Consider the following 25,327-nt stretch of genomic DNA (forward strand, 5'->3'; position numbering starts at 1 on the left):
GCCACAATTCATCCACAAGGTGTTCAGTGGGGTTGAGATCAATGCTCTGTGTAGACCGCTTCAATTCTTCCACAAGCGAACCATGTCTTCATGGAGCTTGCTTTGTACACAGGGGCACTGTCATGCTAGGTTTGAGTCTCTTAGCACTAGTAAAGGCGTTTTCTTAATTTTAGGCGTTCTTATGGGTTCCAAACAAATGTTTTCTTCAAAGTTTGTGGTGACAGTGTTGTGGAAAGCAAACATATGGAAGTGAGTTCACTTTTGGCCATCTCATAAAACACAAATCTCACAATTACCATAATATATACTGTTCTTCCAGGCCTTCTAGTTCAATTCATTTCAAGCACCCTATTAGAATTTCGCACATAAATACCGCATGGTTCCAAGGACTCTCCAAGCCTTACTGACTTATTGACATTTCAAAATGCTGCATTTAAACACCGCCTGGGCTATGATTATAAATGCCGTCTTTCAGATGATAAAGAGGAGGAATTTAAAGCCAGTTCCTTAGCTGGCTCAAAAGAAGAATTTTGAGAAGATGGGCATGCATAATTGAGGGTGCTGATGGGAATATAGATTGAGAGAAACACATATCCCATCAATCCACTTCCATTTGAAGGGAACAGACCCCACATTTGGGAAAAGAGTGCCTCGGTCCAATCAGCACATAGTGGTTTCCTGTCAGAAGGACCTTTTTTTTTTTCAATCTGGGGATTTGTGGCAGGAAGTAGGATGTGTGTGTGCTTCGACCTCAAATGGTGTGAGTCAGAGATCTTGATGTAAACACACTGGTATAAATAAAGTTAGACTTAATAATAGCATAGGTGCCTTCCCCCTGGGCTTGCTGCTGAGTCACAGGGATTGCACTTCTTAATGTGGTCCATTTCCATTTAAACACTGGGTATAGAATAGAGAGAGCATCCCAGAATAATCACCCTCTATTCCTTTTTTCCTTCTTAAATACAGTTCACTTTTTTCTATTACATGCTGAGGCTTTGGGCATAATGACAGTGATAAGCTTGTATTATTTGTGGTCTGTTTCATTTGCATAATCTGACAACAGCTGTAACAGCTGAATATGTACTCATATTCATTGCTTTGCTCAAAATGTACTTAAAGGGGTAGTCAGCAATTTTTAATCCAGAAGATGTCTTATAAACATATTCAGAGATGCTCCCCTGACATTGTGATAGCTGGAGGTAAAATAACTACTCCACTAACATCGGCCAATCAGGTCAGGAATGCACTTTTATTTGGCTGCCAGGCACATCTTGCACTAGCATTCAGAGGAATGGCATTTGAGGGAACATGGTACAGAAGGCTGTTTGAATTTTAAGTTTCAAGACACTATATTCAGCTAAATTTCACCAAAATTGCTGACTGCATGAGCGAGAGCAAGCTGTCTAGTATTTTATCATTAAGTAATCATAAATAATAATGCTTCAAAAATATAATAAGCTCAGCTAAAACCCCATGATAGTAGCATAAAGGAACACTGCCTCTTATGCATTGTAGTCTTTAATTAGGCACCACTTTCCTGAAATTCTCAGAAATTTGCAGTAATTTACATATTGTTTTGAAGACACAGCCAACTGGAAGAGAGCCAATTGCATTCATATTGTAGTTTAGCAGTGAAAAAAGTTTTTTTTTTTGTTATTTTGTCTAGACAAGAATGCCACATTCTTTATTGTGTGTGATTTTCTTCCTAATTCAGTTTTGGATAATTCCCAGTCACCAGTCTATCAAACAACAGATACCAGTCCAGGGAGCTTGAAGGCTATCATGTGCTTCCTCCAAGACAATCCAACCAAGCAAATCTTTTCAAACTGGTGCTTATGCTGCATCACAGGATTGTGTAACACACTCAGAGGAAAGAGCTACCCACCCACTTCTACAAAATTGAGCCCCAGGATTGGCTAGTTTCACAGTGTTTGATAGGAGAGAGAGTGTATGCTGTCACTCCATCCTAGAGAGCATGGCTAATTGTGACCTCTTGGACTATTAGTCATAGTTGGCTTTGGCATCATTGGGATTTGATAGGGTGAATGCCTTTCTGTTGTGCCAGAAGGTTTGAAATAGGGTATTTATTCTTTAATCTTATACTTATGTTTAATTTTAAGAGGTCTAAGGTCATTGAAATCTCATTGCGTTCAATTCAACCAGACGTGGAAATCTTACCTGGCATGATGACATCAGGGAAGCCGAGTTTGCGTGTGATGGCAACTCCGCGGTTAAAGATCATAGGATTCTCCCTGCGGATCTTTTCTGTCTCTCCCCTGAGTAGCTGCAGGGAGATGATCAGGCCTGTTCGTGTGCAGAAAAGGAGAGAAATGGAGCGAAGAGGTTAACCACACTTTATGGTGCTGTGGAAAGTCTGAAATCTTAGATCAAAAGAGCGTACTGAGATGTGAGGCTCGAGCAGGAGAAGAAACAAGAACAGTAATCATACATAAAAGCATGGCACTTCAGACGCTTCAAAACATTTCAGCTGCTCAAGAGAGTCTTCTAAAGACTCACAACTATTTCTTTGTTGTAAAGTAGCCTGAGGAAAAAAAAGAGGAAGCATGATGAATCTACAGGTCTACGGTCCTACTTTATATTCGGGGTTTCTATCTTTACTTATCTTTCATGGCAAGATGATTTAAAGTGTTGAGCTCAAATTCGGTCATATCAGTCATTTTAGTTACGTCTATTGTTTTTGTTATTTATAATGATCTATTGTATCAATTAACACATTGGCTCTGAAAGTAGAGTTCAGTTGATCTCACTAATACTTTCATATTTGATGCAGTCAGGATGTTGACTGGTTGAGTTCTGACCATGCTGCCACCCTCCTTTTCACATTTCAAGCCAATATAATACCATTTGATTTTGAACGTGAAACCAAGTCTGTGACTTGGAGGAGGTTGCAATTTTTCAAAATTACTGCAGATATGCCATGTTTGGCATATGTGTGCCAAACAAAAGTACAGCTACACATACACTAAAAAAAATGTTTCTCAAATTTGACTGACCACATATTCCTTTTTTAGTGTAGAAAGTAATAATCCTGTGCCTGCAATTTCACCAATTCAGGTAATTTTCCCACACAAAAAAGCACAAGTTACACAACAAATTGTGAAAAAAGAAGAAGAAAGAAACAAAGAAAATAAATAAATAAATAAATAAATAAATAAACCTCCACGAAATCCTGCTGGGTCTGTGTAGATAATTTGCTGTAAATATATACACTAGGTTTTTGTGTGTTTTTGTGAAATGTCACTGCTGGTCATGGGTCACAGAATTCATATTCAGAATAATGTCATGCTAACGTGGCGACTCTTGAGTGGTAAATATTGAGGGTGTTAGATTAAAACACATTGTATCTGTCAGACACCGCAAATGTGAAAATGAGACTGAAGCTAAATCTCCGAAGGGAGCTGAAGAGGGCATGATTCATCTCTACACCCTAGCTTCAGTCCATCCTCAGACTGAGGGCTGCTTTCAATCTTTAAAATCACCAAACGCTCAGCGTAATCAAACAGCGCGGCTTTAAAACTTTTATGCATTTCGCAGAGTTCCCAGAGAGCTATGAGCTAGTGGTTGTTCGAGAACACATTGTGCTGAGACACAGGGTTTGGTTTCGCTCCACAGGGCCTTAGCACCAGCTATACGAGAGCACTGAATAATTAGAACGATGCACTTTCGGGAAACAAGTAAGCCCCAGCTGAACGTATTGGCAATTTTGCCCTCATTTGTATTCATGGGGTTTAGCTTGTTTAATGAGAGGATATTTTTCTGAGGTACAGGAAATAATGTATCTTTGTGGCACATTTACTTATTTTTAAGCAAGACTCTATGCAGATACATGACAAAATGGACATCTGGAGAATCCTATCAAACATTTAATGAAGAGTAAATGCTTGCTTTAAACGATCGTTCAGACAGAAGAAAAACATGTAGCTAAAGAAAAATGCGATGAAGGCTGGTGGAAACTGATTTCTGGAATAGATTTTTATCAAAGCAAATGTGTATTTATTCACAGAAATGTCAAGCCACTTGTCTGTCAGACTGCTGCTCCTTCTCCTCACTGTAAAATGAATGCTTGTCTGTGGATGTAATGCAAATTAATAAATAAAATGCATAATAAAATGTCTGTATATCCATCCATCCATTTTCTACACCCGCTTTATTCCTAATTAGGGTCATGGGAATCTGCTGGAGTCTATCCCAGTGCACATTGGGTGAAAGGCAAGGGTACACCCTGGACAGGTCAAAATGTCTGTATATCATACAATACATTTAACGGAATGTATAATAAATTAGGATATTCATTATTAAATACTTCTTGTAATAAAATACTTTAATCAAGCCTACACTAACCACTAACAGGATTTTTATTTTATTTTTTTTTAATTAGTTTTTTTTTTCCTGACTCAATATGCTAGTATACAAGCTTACTGGACTAATATCTTGGGAAATGTAGCAGAGGTTGTGCTCAGCAGTAAGCAGGTCCTTAAGATCCTTAAGGTCTGGTGTAAGAAAACAGTGCTGATGGTCAGTGAGTTGTGAATCAGAACATTACATTGTGCCAAATATGGATACAATACACTGGAGTCTGACATTAACACACAAAGAAACACACAACAAATTCTTTGCCTCGTTCACACAGCAATTTCCTTGCTGTTTCCAGAAATTACAACATATATATATATATATATATATATATATATATATATATATATATATATATATAAAGAGAGAGAGAGAGGTTGATATTAGGTATTAGAGAATACAGGATTCATAAATACATCTAGGGCTACAGACAGATATGTGCTTCAGCATGCTCCCTACACTGTAAAACACAATAGTCTGATAAGGTTCTCTAAACATATATCTTCTCTTTAACTCAAATTGTCATGAAAGTGTTGGATATTGAATGCAAGTTTATACGTTTTTACTCATATCCATTATCTTGACTACTATGGAGTTGAAACAGCTTATATGAATTTACTCAAATTTTTAAGGCAGCAGGTTAAACTCCAAAGTTTATCCATCTTGACATGTCTTAAAATATAATTAGCCATTTTTAATTCTGTCACATTCTAATGCACAGCATTTTATGCTACTGAGACATTGTTACACCTCTAATTGCTATAATAGGAATGTGGTATTTTAGTAGTTAAGGCACTGTACTACTGTGAAGCTTATGAGTTCGAATCCCAAGTCAACCCAACCGGTCACTGTTGGACCCCTGAGCAAAGCCCTTAACCCTCAATTGCTCAGTTGTATAAGATGAGATAAAATGTAAGTCACTTTGGTTAAGGGCATCTGCCAAATGCCAGAAATGTAAATGTCTATGGTAGATAGCTAATATAGATTAGGCTAACCCAGGGGTGTCCACTCTTATGTGGATGAAATGTGGATGTAGGGTTTTCATTCCAACGAAGCAGATGCCACACCTGAGTCTACTAAAAGCCAAGATCAACTGAATAAACAGGTGGAATCAGGTGTGGCTTCTGTTTGGTTGGAATGAGAACCTGCAACCATGCTGGCCCTTTACTGATAAGATTAGACACCCCTGGTCAAGCCATTTGCCAAATTTGACTTAATCAATTTGTCCGTCTTATTCAGTATTTCAGTGAGTAATAACTTTCAGCGACTCCAACTGATGCTGAATGTCTGATTTTGGCAAAACAACAGAATACATATCAGGTGTTTTTAATTTCAAACAATTTCACAGCAGCAAATACGTTTTTGTGTGCTAGTTGAAATAGAACGTCTGGATTTCAGCCTGATTTCTGCATGAAAAACGTTGTACGTTACATATGAAACAAGTGCACAAAGCTAAACAAGGAGTTTAAGCACTTTGACATTTAAGTAGAAATTAAATAGGACTTCTGTGCCACTGCCAGTTTATAAATGTTACAGAACCTCATAAAAATGAAACCGTTTAATCATATGCTTTTATATGGAGTAGCTCATTCTCTAATGGCAGATCAGTAGGATTAATGCCCTTGAAACTTTATTTACTTCTTCTGACACAAGCGTGCTCATTTAAACAAAGAAACCTAAGCTATTACGGCACTGTCTCTTAGTTACTGAACTGGCACTTCTTCTTCCTTGTTTTTCTTTTTAACAACTGTATTGTTGACTACTTGACAAGGTGCTCTTTGTTACAGTCTTAGTAAATTGAACATTAATTCTGGATTGAATTGTGATCTTATTAAATGCACCGTGCCTTCTTATCCTGCATCCTGTTGTTCCTGTGATTTTAAGATTTTTTAGTAAATAAAAAAAAAGGCACATTGTAAGAAATATCTTGTTCTTAGTGAAAAACAAAAATGAAACACGTTTAATTGTGCCTCTCAAAAGTGTAGAAAAAAATGGCAAAATAATATACATCATTTGGTTCGCACTTGTTATTTTTGAACCTTATTTCAAATCATAAGCAGTGGCTAATTGTTTTGGTTGCTAAATGCTTTGCTAGCTAAATAGCTAACTAGTACTAATCATTTTGAATGTTGGTATAATGAACTCACAGTGAGCTCCAGAGTGCCATGGTACTTTGAAATGCTTTGTTGAATTTGCCCTAACCAAATATTCCTTCGTGGCAGAGCTACGTCTCTGTAAAGTGACAGCAGCTCAGGTATATATTTAAGAAGGTTCTAAAATATTTTTGTCACTTCTGAGTCTGAACATTTTTCTCCCTTGACTCAGTACCCAAGGAGGAGAAACACTGAGTCATCAAAGCATCATTTTCAGCTTTGAACCATTTTCTTCCCTGTCTTCGAGAGGGTTGTAGTTGAGGATGATGACATACTTGTGAAATACGGTCACTGCCATTCTCTAGCTCCATGACACACTTCTTTACCTCAATCCAGTGCACTCTTAGACACACCGTTTAAAGCAGACATGGAGGAGTAAATGTTCAAGGTTTATGGTAGCTGTCAATACTGAAAGATTCATTTGTAAGAAGAAAATCAGGATTCATCTTCCAGTCATTTATTTAGACTTGCGTCTTATTTGTTAAGTATGGAAAAAATCTGGAGTGTACAGTGGAACCTCGGCATACAAGTTTAATCCGTTCTGGAAGCGAGTTCTTAAGGCAAAAATTGGTATAGCGAAACTAATTTTTCTGTAAATGCAGATAATCCGTTCCAGCCACTCAAAGATATCACCAATACGAAGCGTATCTAAACTGTATGGCTGCTTACAAAGAACTGACCCAAGCCAAGCATTCCACGTCAAGGGTCCTCACAGGAAGTCATGCCACAAAGCTTGGGCTGAAAATAGAACAGACCACCCACGCCACCAATCTGTCAACAAAAAAACACCCAAAGAAAGCACATAGGTTTTAAACTCATACCAACTTTGGTACCGTGGGTTGACTCTTTGCAAAAGTTTTAAAATTTGTAAACTTGCTTCGCTTGGCCTCACTTGGCTTTCCACTGACACAAACAAGTTTTGAACTGCTCCCGGACGTACACGCAGTTTAGTTCAGTTCAGTTCGGTTCATTCATATGCCGAAAACGCTTCGTATACCGACGCATACAATTTATAAGGCAACAACCCGTAAGGGAGGGCATTTGTATGCCGAAGTTCCACTGTAAATTTTTAAGGAAACGAATGAACAAAGGGGTGGTGTGATGCAGCCTGACATGAAATAGGAGCTACAGTTTCAAGCCAGGAGTTGGTTATTTTCCTCTAACAGCATGTCTCAAAGTGTTTTATTGCTGTTATACCATAACAATTTGTACAGCACACTCAAATGTTTGAATCTGATTGGTGAGATGATGTGTGAACGCTAATTTCTTTGTTCATTTATTTTTATAATAGCACGGGCTGAACAGTAGATCAATCTAAAACACAAACAATTTGATGAACATTAATATACTTGTTCTAATACGTTATTATTTCTGTAATAACAGGTCATACACAGGGACTTGTACAGTTGACAGTCAGCATAATATAACACTAATAATAAATCGATTAAAAAAAACATATCGCTTAATAAAGTAACCGTCTAATTTTTGAGGTTTTTCGGAGACATTTATTTAATATTTATAGAAGAAATTCTCTGGTGTTCAAATAGTCAAACAGACAAAGTTTTTCAGCTCAGAAAAGTCAGACAGGAACGACAGGGGAGTTTTCACTTTTTTGGGGTTCCTTTGTAAAATGACAGGCTGCATGTTTTGAGAGAGAGAGAGAGAGAGAGAGGAAGAGGCTGGTGTGGGAATAACTGTTTATCATGGTTATAATAAAAGTGAGAACTATAACTAACTCCACTTGTGCATCATGCCGCATCACACTGGAACTATAACTATATCATTGTAATTATTATAGAATTATGGCTAGATGGAAATGTACAGGTGTTCCTGCAAAAGTTATTGAAGCACATTATGGAATTAGTGTTATATAGGGGGCTAGGACGTGCATTATTTTCAGTTATTATATAATTTTCTTAAATACGTTTTCAGGGAACAAAATTAATTAGTCATCACAGAAACAATACCAGATTAGAAAAAGTGCATTAATATAAACCTTGCAGCCGGAACTACTTTCAGTGCAGCTGCTATAGAAAACGCATCGACACTTTCTGACCAATCAGAACACAGAATTCATCACTGCAGAGGTATAAATCAAAGTATCCTCATATTGCCCAGCCCTGTGTGGAAGGTCACACATTAAAACATGAAAGCCCACCAGATTAAGTTCTGTAAACTTATTTATTTTCTTTAACTATAATTGTCATGAAAAGTTTGGGATTTTGAACTCAAGTTTTGAAAGATACTTTTTTGAAAAGCAACTTAATCAACCTTGACCTTCATGTTGAGTTTGCTCACATTTTTAAGGCAATTTTTCGCTTCTAAGTTTAACCGTCTAGAAATGTTCATGTCAGTGCGCTAACATAAGGATATCATGATAACGATTCCAGTCTTATAGAGCCATAATGCTGCAGAGTTTAGCATTCCACCTCATTTAACACACCTGATTCAGCTCATCTGTTCATCAGCTCTGAATTTAGGCCATTAGCTACAGGGTAACACAAACCTTTACTGGGCAGTAATGTCTCCCAATATGAGAGTTTAAACATAGAGAGATAAAAACGTAACACTCTGATTCATATCGTCACAATTTGACCATACCATAGTTGGTGCTGGGTGCCGTGTATTTGGTGCTGGACTTGCGGATGATGTTCTCATGAATCTGGTACCACTCGTTCTCATTGTTACATCTGCAGAAAAGACAGAGGAATAAAGAATCGATCAATTATAAAACAAAAACTGCAGACAGAGGATAGAGTGAGTTTTAGTATTCTAACAGACAGAACACTCAACCTTGGAGCCTAGAAATGTAAGCAGCCGATCCTTCTAATGGAGAATGAATATTGCAAATAGGCTGTCTCTTATAATAAAGAGCTGAAATATGATGTCTAAGGCTGTTAGCCTAAATGAAGACAGGGACATAGATTTTGAAACATTTGAGCCAGGAATAATGAATGAACTTGGATATGTTCCAGATGTATAATAGAGTCACGTTTTTTAAGGTGCTGATAATATCGGATAATATCAACTGATATCTGATACAAAAATGATGCTGACAATTAAAAATAACTAATCAACTAAGGCTTTTGGTAAAAGAAAAAAGTCAGCTCAGATGAAACATCAAAGAGACATGGATGCTCCTGCCAATGTTTGACTGAATTGTCCTCCATTTCTTGGGTCCAAATAGACAGAGAAGGAGCCTTTCTCGGAACTGAAGCCATGCTTGCTGATATTGGGGTCTATAACTCCTCCCCGAACTGCCTGCTGCCCTGTATCTTGCTCTCTCATTGGCTGTAGGTCATTGTGTATTTTGCAGTCAGAATTCCTTTCACACTGCAGGATTTTGAATCCCCGACAGGTCCAGATATTTAGCATGCCAAATATTTCATGGGCATCGGCGATTCTCTCAGATCGCATCTTTGATAATTCACACTGCGTGATTGTCACTCACGCGAACAAGCACTGATTTGCCTCTGATTTCGGGCACTCTGCGTTATGTTTATCTCATTTATACAACTGAGCAGTTGAGGGTTATGGGTATTGCTCAAGGGCTCAGTACTGGCAGCTTGGTGGTCATGGCATTTGAACAACTTTCTGATCAGTAGTCCAGTGCCTTACACGCAACCATACACAGTATGTCAAGCAAAATGCTTTTTTTTTTTTACTTATTTCTTATTATACATATTGATCTAGAGATTCAAATTAAAAGATTATTAAAACATATTCAAATTATTTGCCATTAGAATACAAAGATCTTATTTGGTTTATTGCAATCTTCTAAGAAGAAACAGATACATGATATTATCACTTGATGTACAGTTTGCAGTGTAATTCACCTAACAGTAGGCTGAGGGCTCTAAGAAAAAATCCCTGACTGCTCCTTTAAGTCTGTGTCTTCTGTTCTGAATACATGTCTCAAGCACTTCTATACTTTTAAACCCGAACCGCAGAGCGATAAGTGTTTTATACGTTATATTTCATTCAAATGTATTCAGGTGGAACGAGAAGAGTGCCATCAATTAAGCCTACTGACATTGCGACTATTATGTAACTATTATGTGATGCAAGCACTTAGAAGAAGCAAGTTCAGTTCTTGTGTAGAGAGGCAGGGGTGCAAGCCAAGATAATAAAGCTATCATTAACTTTTGGCACTAGGAGACAATCACTGCACTTTACACTGAAAAATCAAGTCGGGAAGCACTTTGTCGCTATAGAAATGCAGAGAAAGGCAACTCTTTACCTAAGACCTTTGTTCTGATTCTGGTCAAAACTGTGCATTTAAATTCTCAAAAGCAGAATGGTTATAATTTTTTTTCCCCAAACATAAAATTTCTAACAATAAGTTTCTCAATTTTTTGAGAACGTTACAAAATCAGGCTCATATTACAAGAGTAATGTTCCAATGTGATTTTAGTCAATGCTATGTTCTTTCAAAAAATGGAAAGCTCATTGTTAGTGACAATGCACAGATAGACCTGATGCTTAAATGGTATTAAATGGTACCCACTGTGTATTAAGAAGGCAGGTTCATGCTGTTGGTGCCAAATTATGATGCTACCATCTGCATATTTCATCAGAAATGGAGATTTAACAATTCAGCATGGACATTTTGGAAAATGTCTGGGTGAGTTTTTGCACACTGACGTCTCAGAGTCCTGGTCTTGGCTTGCAACCCGATGTTTCCTTATGCTGTGGTATCCCATCTGCCTCTTGATTCGACATTGTGCATTCAGAGATCTTTTTCTGCTCACCATGTTTGTACAAAGTGGTTAAATGCACTACCATAGCTCTCCTGTCAGCTCTCATAAGTACTGTTTATATAGCTAGCAATTACCATCCAAGTAATAAGCAGAAACTGAGGGCTAGCAGCTAATGAAGTGTCACACCAAGCATGGCAGCATGGCTGCCAAGGGATTTTCATGCTGAATGGCCTGTGATAGTGGTATTAGTGCCAGGTCAAGGGCTTTGCAGGATCTCAAACTGAGTCCATCTGGCAAGTTGTCACTATGACCACTAGACAGGCATCAGAGGTGGAAAGGGCCTGTCACTTACAGAAACTGGGTCAGTGTGTCTTTACACACTTACTGAGACATGGCAGAAGATCTGTGGCTGTAATAAATACAGACAAGGTGGCAATCTTTGATATGTCCATACCAAATTAGGTAGACGTTTCAATTAGGTCATTTGTGGCCAGATAAACAAAATATGTATTAGTAAAGCTATACTAGACTAAACTTAACTACTACTACTACTACTATAAATAATAATAATAATAATAATCAACAATACATTTTGATTAACTGCTTGATGAATCAATTTCCCAATTATAATTCATGGTTTTGTGTTTGTACTGTGCTTTCTTACTGTATTTATGATTATCTGTAAACTGCAATTTTCCAGGGTTTCCAAAATTTTCCAAGATTCTACCTATCTATCAATTAATCCATGATGTGTTCTTCAGCATTTTCAGCATATTTTGCAAATTATTGTCCATTATAATTGTAACTGAATCACATTATGCTAGTTTTGACCAGATGGTACAGCCCTACAACTTCATATCAACCCCTGGGCTCTTTGAAAACAGGCTTATTTGTTTATAAAGTTCAGTTGAAAATGTTACAGTGCTTTAAAGTTACTTGACCGATCAAGCATCAAGCTCTGTACTCCGTTACACCACTAGGTGTCCCTGCATAACTTAGACACTGGTACATCTCTAACCGGCTCATTCACCCTCCCTCTCGTTCTCTTTCATGCATCCATACAGTACAAGCACATATAGTCCAGAGTGCAATCAACTGAATGCTCAGATTTCATGCACCAAGCTCAAGATATGGATATGGAGTCTACCTTTTTAATTTACAGCCATAGCTATTAAAGTATCATGCAACCACCATAAATATTAACCTCATGCACAGAATCCTTTAATATTGCCGTCTACTCTGCTCTCTACATCTCATTCTTGTAGATAAGTGTACACAAAAGGGAGGGATTGTTTCATGTGAAAGAGTGAAATAACTGTCAGACAGCCTCAAGCTCGCAATTACAGACTTCCAAAACAGCCTAATGAGCTTGACACTTCGGGTCTCCAGCCCTAATTGTGCCACTACAGCAGTGATAATGCACATGAAGGGTATGAAAGGGTTGAAGGGGCATCACTGATCGGAAAGTTCGAGGGTGCTCTTTCTGAAAATGATCACGTCTGACACGTCGTGTTCAGGATGGTGGCTGGAAATGACTTAACCCACTACGGCAAGCTAATTCAATCAGAGAGGCTAACGAGTTGTGACCGCCAGAGTTCTTATCATTAAGTGTGATTTTTTTTCTTTTTCTCTAGCTTATGCACCAGAAAATGACTCCACCTATGTGGGGATAGATAATTAATAGATAATGGAGATAGATAATAAAACCTTATGGATGTTTGTAATGTATATTTTCAAGCATCTAAAATGCTTTTTATTTCATTTTTTGTCCTCATACTCTATAGACCATGTTTGTTTGTTACTGGAGGTTCAATGCTATATATTCAACGCCAAACGCTCCCTGGCGCCGAAAGGGGAAAAAAAACACACTTTTTTTCGTCTTTCACACTTGCAGAAACATAAGCTCAGGGCTTTGATACCACATGATTACCTGTCAAAGTGATTGCTAGTCTATCACACGATTTCCTGGGTGTTGTTCGGTTCTCCCCCATTTTTTCCCCTTCCCCAGACAACAACCGAGCCGGCGTCGGTGCGCACAAACGAAATGAAAGTCTGTGATAGAAGGAGCTGCAAGTGAAACCTCTATTACGTAGGCGGAATTTTAGAAACATTGGGTTTGAGGTGCAAAGCTTCTACAGAGTATAAGCTTTGTGTTTTGCTCCATTGTGTTTTGCCAAAGAACAAACACACAATGAATATCAGGTGGGAAGCCATAGGCTTTCGAATAAGAATGAAAGATTTGTATTCTTTTATTTTAGTTGTATTCTATAACATTATCAGTTCCTGGAAGTATCACAACCATTACCCTTGGTTGTTTGGATGGTAATGTGTTAAAATTGTGAAGATCCAAATGGAAAGTCAGATTTTGTGTCTTATTAGATGATGCAACTGGTTAGAATGTCAGGAGCTCCAGTGAAACCAACCAACTGTGTTTTGATTTCCAGAGGGTTGGAAATGATTAACTTGAAAGCTCTAAATCAAGACCTCCTAGAATGAGAAATTTTGTCTATGGTCTAATCCAGCCATGTCCACTCTTATCTGGAAAGGACTAGCCAGGGTCCAGTTAGTGTGGTTTATATAGAAAATTGACATGCATACAGGAATCTGATATATTGCGTACCTGCAGAAGATTTTCAGAGATATATCACGTGGCATAATTGCGTGAAGGAGGCAGAGCTTATCACACTGACGGAATTGAGTGAGACGGAACATCTCCATGCAATAACTCAATGCATTAGTAATTGCACATTTGCACTCTGCACACAAAGTCAGTGCTCTAAGTACATCATCAATCACTAATGGGTCCTCTCTAGCATCAACCATGCATTTTAAAAACACATGTGCTCGACACTCACGTGTAAACTTTGAGCACGAAGTCTTTCTCCTCCTTCAGCTCTAAGATGGTGTGGAGCACATCGCTCATAGCGAGCACGGCGCATCCGTACGGGCGTCGGTAGTGCACGTGTGGAGGGCCCTTCTTCGAGTCGTTCAGCAGCATTCGACCTGTGCGCAGAAAGCACTGTCAACATCTACACATGGAAATGGATGATACCATTAGTCGCTGCGGTATGGAGTCGGGAAGTAATGTTCAGCAACAGGAACTTAAATGAGAAGCAATGAACCTGAGCTGAATCTGAGCTGTCTAGAACTTTCTATGATCTAACACATCTTGATTGCAGGCTGGAGAATTCCAGTTGATTGAAGCTACGCTGCAAACTAACAGTGTAAAGCCTCCTGCTAGACTAATGAAGTCCCTACTTTGGCAGAAGTAAAGATTTAAAAAATCATGGGCAGAAGTCCAAAATGACTGATATTAAACATAATTATGTAATGAGAGCATCTATGAAACAGTTTCACTTTAACACAACGTACATGTAAGTTAATTGATCAAAAGCGTAGCAATCCTGACAAAAACATCTAGGCCACTAGGCTTCAGTTATCAGTCTTCTAGTACATTTGTGTGTAAATGTTTCTGTAGACCAAACCAAACAGATTCACAAAACATTTGTTAAGGTTAAATTTCTTTCTAGTCACATGCGGATCCTGATATATGCCATTCACCCACATATTACCAAGCGTATTCACGGCACAGTTGATTTCCATTTAGTTATGTCCACAAATCTCTATAAAAGGCGAAGCTCACACAGAGCTCCCTAGAAAGCTCCCTAAGTGTCGTGTACACTAAATCTCCCAGTAATGCTCCAGTGTTATACGGCACCATCTTGTTTGACGATGTGGAATGTCTTGATTTATGGATTTGCTTTCTTTCAAGTCATTAATATATGAAATCACAGTGTTTTTTGGAACTGCATTTAAATGTAACGTGAACACCAAATTATTGAATTGATGGTTATTAGAGAGTGATAATGTATTAGAAGGAGTGTACTAAAAAAGAAAGAAAGAAAGAAAGAAAGAAAGAAAGAAAGGGAAGGAGGGAGGGGAGGAAGAAAGAAAGAAAGAAAGAAAAAGAAAGAAAGAAAGAAAGAAAGGTGGGAGGGAAAGAAAGAAAGAACGAAAGAAAGAAAGAGGGAGGGAGGTAGGGAGAAAGAAAGAAAGAAAGAAAGAAAGAAAGAAAGAAAGAAAGAAAGAAAGAAAGAAAGAAAGAAAGAAAGAAAGAAAGGTGGGAGGGAAAGAAAGAAAGAAAGAAAGAAAGAAAGAAAGAAAGAAAGAAAGAAAGAAAGAAAGAAAGGGAAGGAGGGAGGGGAGGAAGAAAGAAAGAAAGAAAGAAAGAAAGGGAAGGAGGGAGGGGAGGAAGAAAGAAAGAAAGAAAGGTGGGAGGGGAGGAAGAAAGAAAGAAAGAAAGAAAGAAAGAAAGAAAGAAAGAAAGAAAGAAAGAAAGAAAGAAAGATAATAATTATGTGGAAACACCATCCAGAGAATAAAGAGTGACATCATTCCTTGTCATTGTTACTGATTGATATCAGACAGCTAATCAGCTCTAACAGTTGAAATCTCCTGATAATGTAAAACACAGCAATACACATACTGTGCAAATGGCTGCATTCTTCTGATTGTACTGTTCCCTTTGCACCGTACTGAGCCCAATTGCACAATGATGCTGTTACATAACAGCACTTGTGATGCGAATTCCATAGCAGGTGAAGTGCAAAAAAAAAAAAGAAAAGAAAAGAAAAAAACTGGAGCACATTCAACATTCAGCTCAAAGCGAAAGAAGTTCACATGAGGGGGAAAGGAGCAGAATTTTTTTCTTTTGCTTTATAGGGGCAATATTCTAGAACGTTCCAGGTCTACTTACCAGTCCTGATCACCTGAGCAACAATGTATAGGTCTCGTTTCATATCCTTATTGCTCAGGTCCTGTAGAGATACAGAGAGAGAGAGAGAGAGAGAGAGAGAGACTTGTGTTCAGCGTAATCAACACACCTTCAATCAGCCTCGTACTCGTTGTGTATTAAATCTGATGTAAATGTAAGTGTTAATTTACTAATGACTACTGGATATAATGTGAGCTTAATGTTCTGTATCATAGCCATGGTGATAAGTATGAGGCTGGTTTCCATCCAGATGTTTTGCAAAACCCAACATTTTTTAATAGAAAATACAAACTGAAAAACATCTAATGACGGCTGATTATATCATAAATGTTTCTTACTACCAACTACTACTCACATTATTGTGTGTTGTGTTACTAAGCTACATTGCATTATTAAGCCTTACGATTGTCTTATTCAGTAACTAATCTGATTTTACCCAACCCCCCCCCAAAAAAAATAAAAAAACAAGCTGGATGAAAAATAGAAACCCTGCTCAGTATTTTTTTTTTTTTTTTTACCGTAAACAGTGCACAGAGCCGGTCGATTTTTTCCGGGTTCTTTGGGCCTCCGTTTTTGTTGAGCCTCACCATGAACTTCTCACTGCAACAAAACAGCACATGATTAAATTCACCTTGAAATCATTTGCCTACGATTCCTCGTGGCTCGGTTCTTAACAACTCAATAAGTCCCGCTGTTCCTTAATACAAACGGCTCTACATAATGTCAATTAAAGACGGCCTCCTGCAGACGCTCTGACACCGTAGCATCTCGCTCGCGCAAGGAGCTGAGACTAAAGAGGAGGTAGGTGGTTAATAACGTGCCTCGTTCTCCTCTCGTTTCCCACAGGAGGTCTGGGAAAGTCAGGATGGTGAGACAGAGCGATGACAGGGGGAGAATGAAAGAGAAGTGGGAATCTTTAATCAGATCTAAGAGAATACTTCCTGTCGTCCACAGCCCAGCCTAATGGAAGCAGGGTGTCAGGGTTATGAGAGTTTGTGGGAGGAAGACAGACAAGAGGAATGTAGTCTACCTGAGGCTTGGCTGATAGAAAAATAGGCTGACCAGTCAGATGCTGCACTGGATGAAGACAAATTTCTTCGAAAGAAAAAAAGTCATTTAGAGTAGCGCCTTCCATTTGTCTCTCTGGCCCCGTTCACACCTGCTTTCGCACACAGTCGACTCAAATGAACTTCACTGTGCAATAGGCTATAACATTTTCAGTATTCTAGAAGTTAAACCTGATATTTCAGATATTTTAAATATGAATCTCACATTTCATATACTGGAGCCTGGTACTGGTACTCATTTCAATACTGGTCCACATGCAATTCCTTTACTGTAGCTCTAATGTCCAAAAGAATGAAGTTTCAAGCTGGTGTATAATCATTTAATGTAGCATGCTTTCAAGCCATTTCTTGCACTTGACAGCTTTAATATAGCAATATTATCCAATTGGCTAAATATGCAGATAACCTGTCCTTTTTAAACAAAGTCCATCATTATGACTATTGCTGTAAAGGTAATAACTAAAAATAATACCACATTTCTTACTGGAGCATTATACAAACAAGTCCCTAACTAGTTACTTCCTCACAGTTCCCAGCAATGTGGGCATTGCTTATGCTTATACTATATGCCTTTGTTTTGTTTTTAGTCCTGTCTCTGCTTCTGTCCCAACCTTGGTCTGTCACTAATCATTCTTTTTGTGTTTGTGGTTTTTTAGCCTTTGCAAAGTCTTGATAATTCAATCATACTTTCCTGAGCATTGATTTTATATTTCCAGGTTGTTCTCATGTCTTACACATGTATTTATCTTGATTATGAAATATATGGCCTACATGGACATCATAAGCATATTATGTAGTATCTAGACACCTGACCGATGCACCCTTATGTGTTTCTAAAAAGCACAAAAAGGGATGTGGTAGCTCAGTGGTCAGATGCTGGACTACTGTTTGTAAGGTTGTAAATTTAAATCTCAGCACCACCAGGCTGTCACTACTGGGTCCCTGAAAAAGGCTCTTAACTCCCAATTTCTCTGTTGTATAAATGAGATAAATGTAAGATAAGGGTGTCTGCCAAATGCTGTAAATGCAATCCAATTACAAAAACATTACTTCTCCTTCACCTCTATAACAGATCCCAGTGTTCTGTGGCTTTCCACTAGATTTTGGGACAAGGCTGTGGGGACCTTACCCACAAGAGCATAGTGAGGTCAGGCACTCACGTTAAGCGAGAAGGCTTGCTGGCCAGTTGGCATTCCAAATCATGCAAGCGGTGATCGCTGGGGTTAAGATTAATGGTCTGTGTAGGCCACTCAATTTCTCCCATTCCAACCTTGGCAAACCATCGCTTTATGGACCTCACTTGTCATTGACTTGTCCATTTCATTGGACAATGGTTGTCCTGGAGCTGTGACACAGTGCCCCTGGACCAGTAAAGGGTTAAGGGCCTTTTTCAAGGGCCTAGCACTGACCTTCCCCAGACCCAGACCTTCCATTCTATATCCCAGCACCTTAACAATTTCAACCACCACTGCCTTCCGTCAGTCTTTACATTACAAATGCAATACATCCCTAACCATTGCTGCATGTTATTCATTAATTCTCTCTATATTAAGGGTTCTTATCTTCCAAAGGGTTCTTATCTTCTACTCAGAAATCCTCCAGCCAGGGCAACCTTAACACTTTTCGGTTCTAGATATAACATTGTCTCCACCAATGTTGTCTTTCTTGGTCTTTTTTCTTTGTTTTGTTTCCTGTTTTCCATTTCGGTTAATGTTTGTTATCAAGCTTCCTAATTTCCCAGAAATTTACCCCAGCCAACACTCTGTGCATTCATCACTGAAACAGAGATTGAGTAAAACTGGTGGGTGCCTCTCATGATTTCCATTTGCCGCTCTCCAGCATGCTTAGAATTATAAGCTAGATACTCAAGTGCTTTTGTGTGCAGTGGTTTATCTCTCTTACTTGAAAATACATGTGCAGAAGGGATTTGAGATAAACAGGGACTCCTAGACACTCACAGAGGTCAGTGGTAGCTGGCTAGTTAAGATTCTAAGCTAGTGTTTGAAAAACTTCCAGTTCAAATCCTGGGATTTTCAGAGAGCCACTGGTGGGCCATTAATTGCTCAGTTCTATGTGATTAAGTCTCCTGTTCATCTTCTGACTTCTAATTCTTGTTTTTCTTTCCTTGCGGCTTCTTACTATTTAAGTAGTTCATTTGTCTTAATTATAGTTTCTAATTCCTGTTTATCATTAGTCATGGCTTTATATTTATGTGTGTTTGCCTGGGATAACCTTTTCTGTTTTGAACCCAGCTATGCCTGAGGACACACAAAGGACTATGCATTAAGGACTATTTGTATATGCCCACTTGTCTCCGGCTTTCACAAGCCAAACTGCATGAAAGTGAACTTGATATAGCTGAATCCCTGAGACATGTCTTTTCAGTTGTCCATGTGTGTATGCTCACCAGCATGGGAATACACATCATTGCACACTCGTTGACTAGCTGATTTGACAAGCTCCCCTGCCAAGAATATCCAATCAGTTTGCAGAAAAGCAACATCAGCCTTCACTTGAGGAAACAACATTGTCCTTCGCAAGCAATGACAGGTAGTCATTAAAACCTTTCATTGTTCACAAAGAAGTGTTTCTTTGGCTTTGTTCAATTCAAGGGCAGATCTGACTATTGTTAGTGCATCTGAAAGGTGTTGTGTAGGAATTTGTGGAGTTACACAAATGGCAATAGGCTATAAGGTTGATGACTGATCTGGTTAGTGATAAGCGGTATGCTCAGGTACTTCACTGGCTAAGGATTGACAAAAAGGGAAAGGAATAAGCATGGGTGTATGAAATAATAACTCAATCAAGTACTGGGGGATGAAATGAGTTTTTCAGTTATGTAATCACAGTTCACATAATCACAAGTTCCAAAGACAGTGAATCACTGAAAGGAAATGTACAACAAGTTCTTGGCAGCTGAAAACTGAAAAAAGTTTATTGAAAAGGTATGCTGTTCATCTATTTTTTTATGCCGTCCAAATTGTTTTTCATTGTTGCAGGCTTGTAGTCCAAACTATATTATCTGTAAAACAGTCTTAAGCCTATATCATACTATGCTTCTCAAGACAGTCTCCATAAACTTTGAGACACATACTGAACCTATTCATTCATTCATTCATTCATTCTAAATCTTAAGTAACCACTTGTTCATGGTCCTGGTGGAGTCAAAGCTGTGAACACTGAATGTGAGCAGGAATACACTCTGGTGCCAAGAACACACATTCACACCTAGGGGTGATTTAGCATAATTAATTCAACCAAATGCATGTTTTAGAAGGTGGAAAACCAAAAGGAAATCTATACAGCCACAGGAAGAATTAAAGTAACACAATCTTAGAATGAACATGCTGGAAGACTGGGGCTTCAGTCTTGCTGACAGTGCCACCATGTTGTCTACCCTGAACATGTGTTAAAAGAAAGCAGGAACTATCTGTCTGCAGTAGATACTAGACAGCTATTCATTCATCTTCAGTGGTCATTTTATTTTGGTCAGGATCACTACTGATCCTACCCTTGGAACACTGGCTACAAGGCAGGAATACAGCCTGGAGGAGACAACTAGTAAATCCACCTACCGGCTTGTTAGTAGGAAACCGGAGCACTCTAGGAAAATCCACAAAGACGCTGGAAGAACATGAAAAACTCTTCGCAGGCAGTAATTGGAGCTCAGTATCTCCAAACTGGGAGCTCGGTGGCATTAACGCTATATGCTGCCCCATGGTGCCACCAACTGACAAAAGCATACTGACAAATAGAGAGGATTTCAAATGTCTTTTTGAGAGTTCCATCAAAGCCTCATCTAAGTCCTCGAGCGTTACTGACAAAACAGCTGTATTATTTTGCAGGAAATCAGGAGGGATGTCTAATGAATAAGACACAGCAGGACCATTCAGAAAGCCACAGGGGGCCAGGCTGGGCCAGATGTTGTGGTTAATGTGTGGAGAGGGAATAGAAGAGATAAAACGGCATCCTACATTTACTATAATACCTTCATGAGGAGAGTTTTCAATAGTTCTCAACAGCAGTTAATAATTCTCACATTCAGCTGGATTTATTGTGAAGGAATTATTGAAAGACTGATTTCCAGGTCTGCAGTGAAAGGCTCTGATTTAAAAGGTTACACTTTTCATGACACTCCAATAAACCATCAGGCTTATCTTTGCATAATTGTAATGAGATGTAATACAATTTTGGGCTGACCCTGGAAGGGAGCAGTGGACAGCTTTCAAGTGGGAGGCTGCAGGACCATTAACGGACCGTCAAGACTCAGATGAGTGGGTGGACAGAAAGTGAGAGCGAGAGAGCGAGAGTGAGAGAGAGAGGCCAAGATGCTGTGAATAATTATTTGGCTAGCATTAGACTGGTGAGACTTATGTAATGTTACACAAAACATTCCAAAATTCAAAATGTTTGCGATATACAAAGCAGGCTGTCAAATTTCTTTCACCCATCTTCAAGGGCTGGTTAGAAAAATCCTGGTAATAATTTTGGTGAAAATATTATGCTTCTTTTGATATGACTTGATACGCAGCTTGCATACAATATGTGGGTTTCAAAAGCAGGAAAGAGAAGCAAAGCTAAACATACACCGGGAAAGTTTGCCGTAACGCCGCCTAAGGCTCACTAAGTGAATAGATTAAGACAGACCAAGAGAGTGAGACATAAAGAGAGAAATGGGAGTGTGATGTCTCGGTAGTAACAGATCAAGTTCATCTTAGCAGTGGAAACTCTCACAGGAGACTCGCAGCAAGGTTCTGGAAGCCTTCGGCAAGCATCTACATTTCTCTGTGTGTGTCTTTTTACTTCAGACAAAGTCATATTTGAGGGTCTTTTAAGCAAGAGAACTGAGGTTGTGCAGAGAATCCTTAGCATCAAAAGTGAATGGCATAACCATTTTTGACATGTCTACAGTAAATTTATCAATCCAGAGTTAGTAAATCAGTCATTTTGAAACAACTCATCCATGCAAACTTCTAAAAAGTTATTCCCAAATTCAGCAAAGATGAAATTAGACAGAATAATATATAATTACTCTTATGGAGCTTGTGGGCACTATAGTTGCCAGAATTCCTGTGAGGGTGTTTCTAGCTGTGACAGCATGGAGGAAAATAATGATTGCTTTCCCAGCTGATATTCATTTCCTCTTCCCATTCTGCCAAGCCTCTAGGGGCAAGGACATTTGTGACAACAAGTTTTCCCAAACTGTTAGCCAAAGTCTGGGTACGCGTACCATTTCTTTTCTTTTTTTTCCCTTCGGCAGATGACCTACACCTGGTTGTTGCTATTCAAATCTTGTCATTGGGTTGTGTAAAAGATGTCTCAAGCCTCAAAACAGATAACGCAGCATTCTGACATGGTCCAAGGACTGCGGGAATTGTCCACTAAGCAATGTAGTGGGAAAGAAGTGATATAAGAGAGTCCACAGAGATACCAAATAATCAAGAATCTAGAAAAAGAATCTGACAAAATTAGAAGGTAATAGGATATGGACCTGCATTGTACCTTATAATTAATACAAGCAAGTATTCTGACAACCACTGCATACATTTGATCACTTTTATTATTATTATTATTTTATTATTATTTCTACATAATCTAGGGTTAAGAGTAAAGTTATAAAGTTTAACTTGATTTTTTTTACCCATGTTATAATCACAGTTCACAAGTCTATATTGCTGCTTCCTAGTCTGCAGATTTTGGGCATAGCTTGAGGCAAAAGTTGAGACGTATTCAACTGGAGGAGTCTTTCAATTTCAATTCAATTCAATTCAATTTTATTTGTATAACGCTTTTAACAATGGGCATTGTCTCAAAGCAACTTTACAGAACATAAGAAATATAGTGCAAAAAGTTCAAGTTTAATGTTAGACAAAAAGTTCAAGGTTAATGTTAGACTTATTTAAATTTATTTGTATTAATCCATAATTCCCAAATGAGCAAGCCTGAGGCAACTCTAGCAAGTAAAAACTCCCTTAAATGCTAAGAGGAAGAAACCTTGAGAGGAACCAGACTCAAAAGGGAACCCATTCTCATTTGGGTTACACCGGAGAGTGTGAATTACCATAAACACTGTATGTCCTTTCTACAGTCATATACAGTCAGTTGGAGTCATGGAGTCATCCAGGAGCTCCTGAACAACTCATAAATTAGCTCAACATCTGAGTTCATTATAGAATCAACACCAAATCCTCCATGTTGAAGCCTTCAAATGTTCAATGATGGAGATACAGCATATGTAGAATGTTATTTTGTGCATTGATTAAGTCTTCTAGCCTTTTAGCCCTTCTGAGCCTGGTTCCTCTTTTAAGGTTTCTTCTTCATATCATCTCAGGGAGTTTTTTCTTGCCATCGTTGCCTCAGGCTCTAAACTTGTTTCTATACTTCTGTAAAGCTGCTTTGAGACAATGTCCATTGTTAAAAGTGCTATACAAATAAATTGTATAGAACTGAATTGAATTCTACAAGGCCATTCCACCATAAATGTTTCTAGCTATAAGTGCAAAGAGAAAGTTTTATTTGGGTCTCCATGCAGTCGATCAGTGACTGTTATGTCAGATGATTACACAGAATGAAACACATCCTAGATTTGACTGCCAGCTGCCTGCTTTGCTGAGACATCTGTAACACATGATCAGCAGTGACTAAGAAATTGCATATGAAATATACACTGGGGGTGTGAACATTTCCTAAAATGCATTTGTTGGAGAAACTGTCAAATGATCAAAGTACAAATGTAAGTTTGGTGTTTTTTAGCTTAAATGAATTGGTAACCCTTTTGTTTAAACAAACAAGCACTAAATAAAACCTTTTGCTTTATTTGTACTAATTGAACAGTGTGTGCTGTTGTGTTTTGCCTGCTCGCTTTTTCAGTTGAACGTTATATAGTGCAATACCCTAAATCCTAATAGCTGTTTATAGACATTAGGTTTTAGCCTTACAACTAATGCTATAACTGACATTAGTGCTAACATATTAGCTGGATTAATAACATATTAGCATGGATTAATGTACACTATTAATCTTCTGGCTTATTTTCATATTTATTATACGTATGAATTTATTTATGTATTTATTTTTTGCATTTCTTTGTTTATTATTATTAAAATTATTAGAATTATTATTACTATTTTAATCTCTTATTATTATTCGTAATCTCTCCGGCTCTTGTATGTATTTCAAGGCTCAATTTCTTTCTTATTTATGTACAGCACTTTAGGCAGTTGTTGTTAAAATGTGCTTTATAAATCAAATTTCCTTACTAGTTACTTACAATAACATGCCGTAAGGACTGAAAACGGGCTCATGCAGGAAGTAGAATCTAAACTGAAAGTTTCGGGTTCCTTGCAATCATATACTGTAAGTTACAAATAAGTGAATAATCAGTAAATGTTTATGGACTGAACACTCATTATTATTTTATCTTTCTTAGGACAGGACTTCTCACAAAGGTCCTCACCTTATGTGTTTGCCTTCTCGCAGGTCATAGAGGGAAAAGAAAATGTCCGTGTCTTCTCCTATGGTGTTGTAGGTAAAGCTCTTGAGATTGACAAACAAGTGGTGAGGGACGGGAACCCGACACGGATCACCATGACGCTGCCGCATGCTGTCCCCCTTGAAAAATAAGACAAAAGCGTTATTCAATAAAAATTAAACAGTATTCCTCCTACTTTGAACATTTTTGTTTTCTATGTTTTGTGTTACAACATGGAACTGAAATGAACCTAACTGGATAAAAAAAGAGGTCATGAATTTACACGAAAATATCTCACAGTATTAAAGTTTGCAAATTGTTTACCAAAGCTTGTCTGCTTCTTGGTGCAGGACTCATGCCCTCCTTACCACGTCTCCTGACTTTTAGTGAAGATGGTGCATTATTCTTTCCAGTTTTTTAATAAAGGATTTAATGACACTCTATGGGATGGTCAAAGATTGGAATTTCTTTTAATAACTAAATGCTGGCTAATATTTTCCCAGAACTTTTTTCCAAGAATGTTCTTTCTAAACTTACTTCGTAATGCTATTTCTGTTAATTTTAGGTGTAAGAAACTTAGGTGTACTTTGTTATAGGTGTATAGAGAGGAATGTAAACTAAAATTATTTGACAATTTTATTGCATCCATGTTGATTCCATTCAATTGATTGTGATGGTCGGTGGAAACTGAGTGCAGCAGAGCTATTTAACATTACTGGGGTAAATTATTAAACTATGCAACTTTTAGCATTTTTATCTATATTCACCCCAACCACACATACACATTT

General features: G+C 38.1%; 1 protein-coding gene across 7 annotated transcripts in view; it reads right to left on the minus strand.

Annotated features, from left to right (window-relative positions):
- The window catches only part of dock3 (dedicator of cytokinesis 3), a 218,800-nt gene that overhangs the window by 51,381 nt on the left and 142,092 nt on the right, over positions 1-25,327 (minus strand). For all 7 annotated transcript variants that reach the window (XM_058373970.1, XM_058373975.1, XM_058373974.1 and 4 more), the window contains 6 exons: positions 24,525-24,679; positions 16,520-16,601; positions 15,984-16,044; positions 14,083-14,230; positions 9,129-9,217; positions 2,179-2,304 (listed from right to left, as the gene is read on the minus strand). In XM_058373970.1, coding sequence (XP_058229953.1) covers positions 2,179-2,304; positions 9,129-9,217; positions 14,083-14,230; positions 15,984-16,044; positions 16,520-16,601; positions 24,525-24,679 — 661 coding nt within the window. The remainder of the gene's footprint in view (positions 1-2,178; positions 2,305-9,128; positions 9,218-14,082; positions 14,231-15,983; positions 16,045-16,519; positions 16,602-24,524; positions 24,680-25,327) is intronic.

Source organism: Hemibagrus wyckioides, linkage group LG21, assembly GCF_019097595.1.
Source record: "Hemibagrus wyckioides isolate EC202008001 linkage group LG21, SWU_Hwy_1.0, whole genome shotgun sequence".
Classification (NCBI taxonomy): Eukaryota; Metazoa; Chordata; class Actinopteri; order Siluriformes; family Bagridae; genus Hemibagrus; species Hemibagrus wyckioides.